This window comes from Stegastes partitus, unplaced genomic scaffold, assembly GCF_000690725.1.
Source record: "Stegastes partitus isolate 25-593 unplaced genomic scaffold, Stegastes_partitus-1.0.2 Scaffold23, whole genome shotgun sequence".
Lineage (NCBI taxonomy): Eukaryota > Metazoa > Chordata > Actinopteri > Pomacentridae > Stegastes > Stegastes partitus.
In genome coordinates, this window is record NW_007577754.1 from 678,108 (window position 1) to 690,996 (window position 12,889).

At 39.9% G+C, this 12,889-nt stretch overlaps 1 protein-coding gene across 1 annotated transcript in view; it reads right to left on the reverse strand.

Annotated features, from left to right (window-relative positions):
- The window catches only part of brinp3a.2 (bone morphogenetic protein/retinoic acid inducible neural-specific 3a, tandem duplicate 2), a 47,568-nt gene that overhangs the window by 16,730 nt on the left and 17,949 nt on the right, over positions 1–12,889 (reverse strand). Inside the window, exons 3-5 of the mRNA XM_008295519.1 lie at positions 11,271–11,461; positions 5,968–6,073; positions 5,474–5,710 (exon numbers count right to left, since the gene is read on the reverse strand). Of these exons, the coding sequence (XP_008293741.1) occupies positions 5,474–5,710; positions 5,968–6,073; positions 11,271–11,461 (534 nt within the window). The remainder of the gene's footprint in view (positions 1–5,473; positions 5,711–5,967; positions 6,074–11,270; positions 11,462–12,889) is intronic.

Consider the following 12,889-nt stretch of genomic DNA (forward strand, 5'->3'; position numbering starts at 1 on the left):
GTGTTATCTTCTGTAAATATTGTAAACATAATTCCTTCTCTTCTGGTACGCTTGGTCTGCCGTGTGTATTTGTCCTGCACTTGAGTCTCTGGCCCGCTCCATGACATTACTGTTATTCCTATTTACAGTTACATAGTTAAGTCTAGAACTGCAGCTAATGATTATTTTCACTTAATCTGTCTTTCTGGAACTAATAAAATTAATTGGGAAGAAAAAAAAGCATTCAAAGCACATCAAACGTCTGTATTCTTTCAAATTTATTCAAAACTTTTTACTATAAAATTACACTTTTTTTTTTTAACTGTACCTAAATCAGCAAAAAAAAAATTACAGAATATTACTGCTATTTTAACAGATTATATAGTTTAAGCATGAAATATATATATATATATGTGTGTGTGTGTGTGTGTGTGTGTACTTAAAAGGGTTATTTTACAGATTTTTCCCTGTTTTGTTCAATTAAAAATAGTAATTTTACAGTGACTGTAAAAGCACAGAAATGATTATTTAACATATGTATAAGCAGCATTGTAGTTGCATAGTTAAGTCTAGGGCTTATTATTTTCAAAGCCAAGTAATCAATCAATTATAGATTTCTTGTTTGGTCTGAAAAAGTCGGAAAATGAAGAAAAGCGTGTTTCCCAAACCTAAAATGACATTCTCAAAGTGTCTATAACCCAAATATATTCTATTTTCTGTCACAAAGGTATAAAAAGTAAAATACTCAAATATAAACGTATTGTTGGCCAGATTCAAAAATAAAAGGTGGCCAACAAGGGCAAACACATTTCTGTCATTTATAAATGTACACCCGCATAACAAGTTTGTCCCACAGCTCAGTTTGCATCAGTGTTTGTTCTTGTTTCTTTTGTTTTTTTTTCTTTTTTCCTTTTCCTCTGGGCCTTTTATTGCCTGTGACCTGCACCTCAAGGATATGCCCTAAATTGTGAACAAAAATGCAACATTTTATCTTCCACATGTCCAACCACAAGTTTCATTGTGGCTTTGTCACTTGCAGTATGCTGTTCAGGGTTAAAATCCAGATTTTGATGTTTAGCCCTTTAACTGCCGCAGCCTTTACCTGCAGCCACAATGGGCTCATCTTCGGTGGAGTGTATTTCCATGAGCTTCACATTGTTGTGCTGGTGTAGGAGGTGTTTCTGAAGGTTTAAGGATGTGTTTAGCACAGTTGAAAGAGTCTTAGTCCCACTACCTACACACAATTTACATTTCACACCAATGTTTTTTTTTTCTTTTTCTTTTTCTCTCTAATCTTTATTATGAGAGTCTTTTCAGTGGCTGAATGTGTTTGCTTTATCTTCCAAATTAACTGGCTGCTTGTGCACAACAATTACAAAAACGAATGGAATTGTTGGATTTCAGATTACTAGGGTGTGAAAACTAGTCCATTTTGGTTGTAAAGTCGGACTTTTTAACCTGACTTGCTTTTGGAGCCAGCCTCAAGTGGCCATTCAAGGAACTACAGTTTTTGGCACTTTTTCTCATGCTGTGTTCACACCAGACTCGAATTCATCGCGTTATTCGCGCAATACGCGCGTATTTGGATGTGTGTGTGCACTGACTTTACTCGTTTCATTCGCGCTTATAAATCGCGTCAATTAAGATTTGTGTCTGAATTTAAGTCATTGGCGCGACTGACGCGATCCAGACGTGGGATCCATGGGATCCCCCAGTGACTCAAATAGCTGGGGGAGTTCCTCCACCTTCTCCAGGAGCTGCGCCTGAATGACAGCCGCTTCCGGACCCAGTTTGACAGCCTCTTGGAGAGGATCGGTACCAGGATATCCCTCCAGGATACTAACTACAGGCGCTCGCTGCGATAGTCATGTTTTTTCTGCGCCACATACAACAACACGGACGAGCGGCTGGAAGCAGGAGTAAGCTGACCACAGTGATGAGGAGCCAGCGGAGGTTTATCCCGCTAGCATTGCGATAGCTAGCAACTCGGCTGGGGGGTGAGTAAATCAATCAGTATTCACAGTGTAGTTGCAAAAAATGAATGAATCATGTTGTTGACTTCACCAGAGAATCTCAACGCTGATTGGCCATCGTGGCGCGTCAGATCACGAAAGTTCAGATTTTTCAACTTTCTCTCTAGATGCGCGTTACGCGTCTAAATCGTGTCAAATGCGCGTCAAACTCGCTCAATTCGCGTCTATCGCGCCGCGCTAATTGCGCGAGTCACGCTGCGGAACATTTACTCACGTCTAAGCGCGTCTTCACATTGACTTTACATGTAAATCATTCGCGCGAATGATTTTACTCGCGTCTGGTGTGAACACAGCATTAGACTATATTTTTCGGCCTTGGAGGTTGCTGATTTGTTTTAACCAATTTAGCTCAAGCATAAAGGAACTAATGCAGGAGCTGAGGAAGTTGTAAGCTGTGATACTGAACTGATCGAAGCCATTTGCAAATACTGCAAGAAGAAAGTAGCTGCTTGGATGGGAAATATGACCAATTTGTTTCAACATCTTAAACAGAATCATGTCACAGAATATGCTGAAGAAAAGGTCACGGCAGAAATTACACAGCTAACCAGGAGATTTCACAGCTGTGCAGGCAACTACACTCTGTATGCTAAAATAGTGGAATCTAATAGGCACGACAGCTACCCCTACAAGTTAATAACTTGAATCATCAGTTGGACAGTCCTCAGTCAGCTGAGATTCTTCAAGTTGAATGAGGACACCCACAAAAAAGTTAGATGCAAGCTTATCATTCAGCAACATCAAACATGGAAAAACACTGGAAATCTGTAAGGTCATATCAGATATTTGGTTGTGTGAGCTTATGTTGAACTCATTCATTTTTTCAGTTATTTCCATGTTGCTCTTGATGTTTAAAGTGAAGTTTAGAAGCGCTCAAAGTGGCAACAGAGTTTGATTTAAACAGACAAACACGTGTGCTGCCTGTTTCATTATTTTGACAAATCCATTTAGAAACCCAGCATCATATGCCGGAACTTGCTTGCATTCAAATCTTGCGTCATATGCAGCCGTTTCTTATCGAATTGTAAATGTTTAAAAATATGTCCCCATGACTGTTTTGCTTTTGACTATAATAAAGTGGTCAAAAATCATCACTGGAATTCATGTTAACGGATGGTCTGAATGCCAAATAGTTTATATGAGAAAAAGAAACAAAGCTAAAACTACATATTGAACCTAAATCTGATTTGACTAATACAATCCTGAGTCAGGACCAGCCCCAGTGAGCACTTTAAAAAAAAAAAGATATATATTTTTTGTTAGGTAATGCAATGACCTGCGGTATTTGGCATTTAGGTTATTTAACGTTTGATTTCCTCAAGTAATGAGATGTGAAACAATCTTGTATTTTTTTTTTCTCCAGTCAATGGTAAACAGAGATCCAAACCACGAAATTTTACATAAAATGTTATTCTTAGAGATTCGCAGTTTGAAACATTTAACACGGTAGAAAGACTTGAGTATTGATTCTGCTGTAAATCAACCAAAACAATAAAAAAAAGGAGCTAACAAATATCATTCTTAGTAAGCAGCGACAAAGTACAGCATTGATTTCAGGTGATATCGCCCATCTTTACTCTGTATGACTACCAACACATGGTGAGTGGAGGATATTACAGTCGTATTTATCTGAAAGTAAGTTTCAATCTATGTTTTCCAGGAGCCTTGCGTCAATGTGTAATGTGGCCAAGTTTGAATACCAGCAGTGAAAAACTGGGACAACTCTAAAGATGCCCCAGTGTATTATTTGAGCAGCAAGATTTTACCTTCACACAGATGGAAAACCTGCAATTTGGTGTACCATGTAAACAGGAAGTACATTGATGATGGCTTTGATTTTTCCACCGTATGTTTACAACATGTCTCCTAACGAGAACACATTCATGCTCATGGCTGGCTTCCATTATTTACATCCAGCAGGGGCATTTCTGTGGCTCCCAGCTCATGTATCGTATTTAAAAGTCAATGACGAGGTTCACCTCAAGCAAGTGACCAGCACACGGCAGAATGTGGGTTACTACAGAACGCAGAGGATGCACCAATTGTGCCCTACAGTTTGAGGCAAAAAAAAAAAAAAAAAAATGCTGCAATTCTCAGTTGCATTGGACGGTGCCTTTGAAAGTGGATAGAGCGTGGCAGCCTGTTCTATTTGGACTACAAGTGTGGACTTTGGAATATCTAAATTGGGGCACAGCTTTTGGCAAAGTGTGCTTTGAAAAGTTACTTCTCACGTTTTGATCATATTCAGTAAAGCAAAAAAAGACATTGCACTTTGGAGCAGAACGCTGAATTTCGAATAGGAACGATGGCCTTGGTTTTGAAAAGCAGTTTCGTCTTCTATTTTTCTGTTTGAGCTTGGCGATATGAACAATTGAGATGATAACATGTGTAGTGGTGCTAACAGCCTTATTGTAATTGTTCAAATTGCATGTGAAGTAAGGAGATTCTGTTTAATCTGAGTGCAAAAGTCACCAAATTCTTGTGTATCCTTTTGTGTCCTCTTTGTGTTCAAGGTCAACAATAGAAGTCACTCTTGTTGACCTCCATCTGTGTTAATGGTTAAACATCCACTTTGTAGGTATTTCTGGCACAGCTTCACCTATTTAGAAGTGCATAGAAGAAGGAAAAAGCCTTAAAAGGTCAAAACCCCAACACCACTTACAGTATACAGCAGAACTTTACTGTTTGACCGGCACATTTCGGCTCTCAGCTTCCTACTACATACTACAAAGGTTGCTGTAGTTCTGACCTCTTTAGATCTCCTGCTGATAAAGCAGCAGCTAGAAACCTGTAATATCCCTCGCTGAAGGACACATTTATGACACTTGTGGGTATCTGTATGCCGGGCACGCTCCTGCCCTCGCTTCACAGCCAGCTATTAAAACATAAACTTTGAAAGTAATTGCACTTAGGCATATTTCAGCCAAATCTGAAGCGAGGAAAAAAAGACATCCATTTTGATTTCACCTGAGTAATAATCGCCAAGGCAGGGTGACCGAGCACAGCAATAATAACCAAACATCATGCTAAGAGCCTCCATTCAGACTCAGTTTCTGCGGTGATATGAAAAGCTAGACGGGCAATAAATGGGTTTTATAGCTGATTAATCTGCTCCAGACATATTGTAAACTACCTGAGCTGAAAGCTGTTGATTTTTTATTTTATTTTTTTATTTTTAATCTGGTCATGCCGTGTTGTTAATTTGCTGTATGCAGATAGTGCACCAGGATCTAGGAGTCTCAACCACCTATTATAGTTCACCTATAAATCATAGAATAGGGAGGGACATGCATATAAGATTCTCCCTCAGATTTAATGATGCAGATAAAACACTTGAATTCATCCCCACTTCCTCTCGTATAAATGATTTATATTCTAAAAGTCAGATTTTCTTGCATTTAGGATGAGGGATGCAATGTGAAAGGAGGCAAGAATCCATTTCTTTCATTAAGGCTTCTTACCTGATTCTTCAAATTCTTTATAGAGCATCCCCCACGTCTCTGTGATCCTCTCCAGACTCTCTTCCATGGCTTGGATGTCCATATAGGGGCAGTTGCACTCTGGGAACTTAGAGTCACAGTGGCACCAGCAGTCATTGTCCTTGCAGACAAACTCACCCTCCCCATTGCAGGCTATGTAGCTGAGAGCAGCCTGCACAAAACTTTCTCTCAAGTAGTCTGGAAGGATCACTTGCAAGCCTGTAAAACGAAACTGGGTTTAGTGCCATCATCAAACTGTGAACTTGGGGAGTGACAGTGAAAGTGTAGAGGCAATATATCGCTGGCTGAGCTTATAACTTACTCAATAAAATCTAAATTTGTATGCCAAACAGTTATCGCTGTTTACTTCCCGTGCTTAAACTTTTCTGAAGAATGTTTGATCTTTAAAAACAGATCGTGACAATCACAATAAAACTGGTAAAGAGAGAGGAAAAAAAAAAAGAAGTCTGACAAACCTTGCAGCTGGACTTTATTTTCAGGGCTCTGAACCAGCACAGAGCTGACAGAGTCAAGGTTGTCATAGTTACTGCATCCAAGAGGACCTGTTCGTGTCTCTGTCACCTGGGCAACAACAAATAAGAAGCTTATTTATAAAGTCCCTACCACATCCATTTAAGGACAGGTGCAGGGTTAATTTAGATTTCTTTACACAAACCTATATTTAAAGGGTACTTAGTTTGATGAGCCGAAGAAAAGGTTCTTTGTACAACATAAATCGCTTTCTCTATTCAGTTTAAATAAAGCAGTTTCAACATAATCGATTGTACTTGTGAATGTGAAAGGAATGGAAAACTAGGGTAAGCTCATTTTGATTCGTCTAAATTGCTGTAAGAGTTCTTTGCTGCGCTCATTTTTATGCAAGAAAGCTTCATGTTTCTTTTTTGTCTAGCCGCTGATTGAAGACATTTCCATTGACCTTTGCCACAAAGCAACTCCAACAAAGGAACCTTTTTCTCTTCATTTGCAACAAGAGATCTTATTTCAGCACTCTCCCTTTTCTTCCCGTGACATAGTGGAGAGCACCTAACCAATACTCATTTTTCTCTCTTTATGGTTGTGGGACACCATATTTTGTTCAGCAATTTGTCCTGGTCAGGCTTGTCAGAGGACAGTTGGTGTAAAGTGACAGATGGATGAGGCGGGACAATGAGGGTCAGTCGATCAGTAACACCATCATAGAGGGGCTGAAGGGCTTGGGAACTCATATGAGGCTGCTGCTGCAAGCAAGTGAAAACTCAGTAAAGAGCTCTTTAATCAAAAGCCTAATCCAGAGGAAAGGGTTGAGAGGAAGAATAAATATTCTCTGTGAGTGAGAAAAGGAAAATGAAGATAATTTGAGTTCAATTCTTTGACTATAATATTTATATCAGAGTATAATTCCCCTTGTTTCCCTCATGAGGGATTTTAATGCTGATACGAATGTGAGGAAATGAGATACAACACATGGTTTCAAACCACATGAATATTGCATCCATATAAGGAATTATTTGATATGCCATATTATATGCCATATGGCAAAACATTGACTGATGAGCAGAGCATTCAATTTCCGCTTTGCTTCACAGCTGCTATTCACTGTAGATACATTCTGGTATATTAAAATACTTAATAGGACATTATTGGCCACCTGTATCGTGGCACGTGACCGTGTGAAGGGAGCAAAGAGAAGGCTCCAACTCTGCAGAAGGTTTGTGTCTTTGTTTGGTGTTTTTTTTTTTCCCGTTTTTTTTTTCTTCATGATGGGAACTAATGGTCCAGGTGCTACAGTGCTCTAAGTATTTCATTCAAAAAGCTGAGTGGGAGAAACAAAGCACAGGAAGAAGGCATTTTGATCATTGCCACACACAGCAGGTGAGTAATTCAAAGGTTCAAATTTGCTGAATTGCCCGTTCTAAAGGAAGGCAAATATATACCTATATATAAATGTTGCTCCCCCCCCTCAAAAAAAAAAAAAAACAGCATGAAATGGTTTGGGCCACTAGGGGGCAGTAGATACACTGTCTGCCATTTTGTCATATTATGAAATTGTTGAAGTGAACTAAAGATTTGCAAAGTGGGAAAGAGTTTGTTTTGGATTTATTTACTGCCTCTGCATACGATGTGTTTGCTAAGTTAAAAGCATCTCCATGACTTAATGTGCAGCACACTCTCTCGGGATAATCATTGGAACAAAACATGAGTAACTGTTTTTTACAATACCTGTGAGCTGAATAAAAAGATCCAACATACAAGCCTGTACCCATAATGACATCAGTGAATAGGTTAACCAGGATTTCCAAAGTAAAGTGTAAGAAACATCCATCCACAGCAGTGCTAATAATCACCTACAGCCTGAATCGATTAACTTTCAGGTATCATAGCAATTCCAGTGGTCTGCCGGTACAAAAAGATGTCGAAAAAGTTAAGTGAAAATACAGTTAAAACTGGTAGCTAAAAAATATTTTGATCCAAAGTTGGTGTTTTTGTTCATCTGATGGTTTTAATACTAATTTTCCCTCTCCTATTTGCTCCGGTTTGGTTCTCCACCACTTCCTGAGAAAACAATCCTGTTTGAGATCTTACATCAGGTGGCAGGCAGTGTGTTTATTAGAGCTTGTTTGCAGAAAATGGGCTCTTTCTGCATCTGGCGAGAGGACTAACATGAGCAGAGATGTGTGGGTTGACTAAAATAATGAGCTACCAGAAGCTAAAATAAATAAATAAATAATAATAATACTACAGCTGTTTGCCTTATGATTAGCCTCCAACTGTCCTTATCGGTATGCCAGTTTGTGAATGTATAAGTGTTTGTGTTTTTCAACAGGTTTACATAACTTTGCTATTTTTCTATTTAATGCCTGCATGCCAGAAAAATTTACTGTGAGTGTAGATGATCACAGTAGTTGTCTATCTGCGCTGTGATAGTCCAGCCAACATCGATCGAGTCATAAGATTGGGTACACGGAAATGCGTTTCTCAGCCTCGATGAGAGCACAATAAATCGAGACTGTCAGTGAAAAGTAAATATGAAACCAGATGATCCTGCCGTTTTCGCCTTCAAGTCTGTCGCCCTGTTCATCACTGTGTTTAGACAGACTGGCAAATATGGTCTGAGTCAGTTGGGGATATCACCATTGATTCAGTCTTGGAAATTCTCAAATTGTAACAAAAAACGCTCCCCTCCGCTCTCCAACAACCGGAGTCATTACTCATTGTACAAACAAGCTCTGCTCTGTGCCGTGACTTCTTAAAGAAAGTCCAGATTTCCACAGCCAATCCGCAGCGCACCACAATATTTATGGCTTCAATGTCCCATTTGCATGGAGACAGCAGGGGAGCCTTTGCCTCACCAGCCCTTTCGCATTCACTCTCCAACTTGTTCGATTTCAAATTCATGCAGGGAAGTGCTTAGTTGTATCAGTTCTGCTACTGTGTGGGTCAACGCCCTGTGGAAATGATGCACAAGTGTGGAGCAATCTGTCGCTCCTTTGACTCACTTTCCACCAGTGATGGAGGTGAATCTCTCCTCTTCCCACTTCCCACCTGTCAGTTACGCCAGATGACTGCCTTTGGAGCATAAAAGCACACTCTCTCGTCTTCTCTTCCTCTCTGTAGCTACAGAAAAAAAAAAAACCCTAATTCCCAAGAAATGAAACAGACAAAAGCATCTGCCTCTGCACCTCAGATGTGCCCACCTTAGCTGCAAAAGAAATACTCCCTGAACACAATGTAGTGAGAGGACAGAGCTTTGATATAAGTACAGGGAGACTGATTCATGTTCTGCTACAGCACGGTAAGCCACACTTCACAAGCCGACTACCACTGTGTTCCGAGAAATGAAAAAAAAGACAGAAAGGAGGGTCATCCTCCCCTCCGTCACCCTATTAACCCCATGCTACCTGAAGGTGACAACCGGAGGCAGAAACCTGTCACAAGCCGTGTTTCACAAGACTCATTTATCTTCCTCGCACCATATGTGCTCATCACGGCGCTTCCTCCAGACTAAATGTGCTTACGGCGGCTGAAGATCATATCTCATCACAAGCAGGCTGATAAAAAGCGTAATCATCTACTTTATTTTCATCGCTGTTATCATTGTATTGTAACAAGGAAATTGTTAACAATGAAAGACGCAGCAAAAAAAAAATAAAAAATGCTTGTACCACTTCTGGAAGGTTTAAAGTTTGAATTGAAAAATAAAATCGTGTGATCTTTTTCAAAAATATCTATACTGTATAAACATATATTTTATGAATATCAAATGCACATATCCTCCCCAACCCCTCCGGCTATCCCCATCCCCCTCGTCCCCTATCTCACCCCAACCGGTCGAGACAGATTCCATCTTTCCTGAGCCTGGTTCTGTCGGAGTTTTTTTTTTTTAACCCCACAAGGGGGTTTTTTTTTCCGGTTCTTTGCCACCTTTGCCAACTGCTTGCTCAGAGGGAGTCCAACGGCAACTTTGGATTGTTGGGCTCTCTGTTGAAATTCATCAGATCTTTACCTTGATGTGTTAAATGCTGCGAGATGACATATGTTGTGAACTGCATTATATAAATACAATTGAATTGAATTGAATTGAATTGAATTGAACTGAATTGAATTGAATTGAACTGAATTGAATTGAACTGAATTGAAATATTCACCTGTTGTTCATTGCGCTGTATATTTCCTAGCTTTCGTGTGCTTCTTCAGGCTTACTAGCTTTATTGTTTGATAATTGCATTTTTTTTTCCCATTATGACATTTTTATATCTTTTTATTTCCTCATGATAGTGTGACACATATTACCTTGACTTGTAAATGCATTTTTTTTCTTTGTTAAAGAAAATAACCTATTTAAAATTGAATCTCTGCATGTTAAAAGTGATTACCAGTTGTTATTATTACTAGTTATTGATCAATGATTATACCGGAGGAGTGCAGTGTGTTATGCATAAATAGTGATAAAGGGAAAAAAAAAAAAAAAGTGTGGCACTGACAGCACGATACATACTGTCGCTAGCCTGGGTCAAAATACTGCATCCTGTCACTTCCAGCTTTTTTTTCAGTCAAAGAAGAGTTTCGTAAGAAGCTTCCTTAGGGAGATTTCCATGTTTGCACCTCCAGAGAGCAGTGAGAGGAAAGTCTTAAGACCCAGACATCGCTTGTTTTTTGATTTTTCCAATCAAAGCCAGTGTAATGCTTCATAATAAAAGGATGCAAACGGCAAAGAGGAAGCACAAGATCTTGTATTTGCGATTCCAGGCTTCTGTCGCTCTGCTGCTCCTGAGAAAGGTTCACGCTCATGAAGCAGGCTTGTTAATATTGGCCATTCAAATACCAGTTTTATTTGAACAAATGATGTTTAGTTGCTTCTGTTACTACAAAGTTTTGTGTATCGTAGCAATGCTGCCTATATGAAGTCTGTGAACAGTTGTCTGCAGTGGTTTCTGTATATTTACGTGCATCTCATTAAAATAAATACAGGACTCTGAAGCGTAGAAGCTAACAAAATAACCAGCAATGTAACTATTCCCACACAGCCAAGCAGTCTTTATATATTTTGTAGAAATGTTTAAAAAGATGGGAACAAAAGGTTCCAAAGCAGTAGGAGACAGTGATCTACCAAGACTACCAGTGTTCTAGCTTTCAGGTTTTGAGTGTATTGTCATGGCGTAATGAGTTTGATTTGATGGATGACTGACTAACGATCACAGTAGACAGCATTATTAATAATCAGTGAATTTTAACATGTCCCAAGAAATGAAAGAGAAGACGAACAAAACAAAGGCGTTACCTTGATGGCAGTGGAGGCGATCTGGATGTGGTGCAGCTTGCGCAGAGTGCTCTCCCTGTCGATGAAGTAGGAGGCAGCCAGCTGGTGCAGAGCTTCCAGAGTCACAGTGGAGGAGTTACCCGAGTAATCGCTCACCTCTGCTTTCTTACTCAGTTTCCTCTTATCCACAAATATTGTTAAGGCCTCTTCTCCTGCACAGAAAAGAAAATAGCATTTGGTTGTTAAAAAAAAGCAACAAAAAAAACTGGCCCGTATGTTTGTGTAGACTCTCAGTCATCCTACGTACTTCAGCACAATGCAGCTACACTTGAACCTGTTTCACTACTCGTCTAAAGGACTTCCTCAGTTCTAACTAACTGGTCAGGAGATTCAGGTAGCTTAAATTCCCAATAACAGCTCCATCACCCCATGTGCTGACACGGCAGAGCCAGCTCTTAATGAAAAGATTCATCAGTCCACCTGCATCAAAAAGATAAGGGACGTTCCTTCGTCTCCACATTCTGGACAAAGAATATACATAGTGTAAGAGAGGAGTTAAGTAAGCCAAATAAGGTAAATTGTCAACAGCACCACTTATCAGGTATTTACAATGCAGTCCTGAGATCCCTCCCCAGACAGCTTCACACCATTAACCTTGGGTCATTAACAAGCCTTGAGGCCACATCAACTGAGGGTGAGAATAAATGCTGGAACTCGCCATCGGTCCGTTAGAAGCAAGAAAGCCTCTTGGATGAAAAATAAGTCCAGTCGCTGCTACTGAAGCACAGAATCTGGCTCGTACTTTCTAAAAGCTGATAGGGTGTGCACATTATCGCCTTCTAAGTAGATTCTCATTTTTAGCGTCTCCGAGGCTGAACTGTGCTTTCCTGACATAAAATCAAAGAGTTAATATCCTAAGTGTTTTAGCGATTATTGTGTTTGTCTCTCTCATTGGTGCTAAGCACTCATTGGTGAGGTGTTTATATACAGCACTTCCCACAAATCCCTTGTCAATCACAAAGCGTGCCAGCTTCTGTCAAATCTTTTCACTTGGATTCTCAGTTAATAAGGTTTTAGTGTCTGCATTTGGCACACGTTTCATAGCGGAACAAAGCTCAAGATACCTTTTTATATTTTGATTTTTTTTTTTCTTAATTAATCTACAGTTTAACAGAGCCATAATTTTAAAAGCAGCCACCTGCTCTATTCCAAGAGAGACACACACACAATTCCAGGTGGTTACGGGCACCAGGAGCAGCCAGTGCAGGCGCCTCTGAAGCAGAAAGACACTTGACCACAATTAGGATAAGCAACGTCACCCTGTTTCAGAAGCCACCGATCATAGCAATCAGCACTTCATAAGTCTAGGGGCCATGGTGCAGCGCACTCTCTTTGCTTTGAGAGTTCCCAAGACACTGCACATCATATTTCTCATCATAATGCAGTGTTAATGCTTCAGGGCCATTTTTCTGCCCACTGCCTTTCTTACTCAGCTGCTGAAGGGCACCCTCTTAATATCACAATCTATTTATTAATTTCATTAAGTCCATATGTTTCTGAACACAGAGGCAATCCATTCAGAACCACAGAGGCATATCTCTGGCAAGGGTCCAAGGCAAACTCCTCATTCTCCTCTCTTC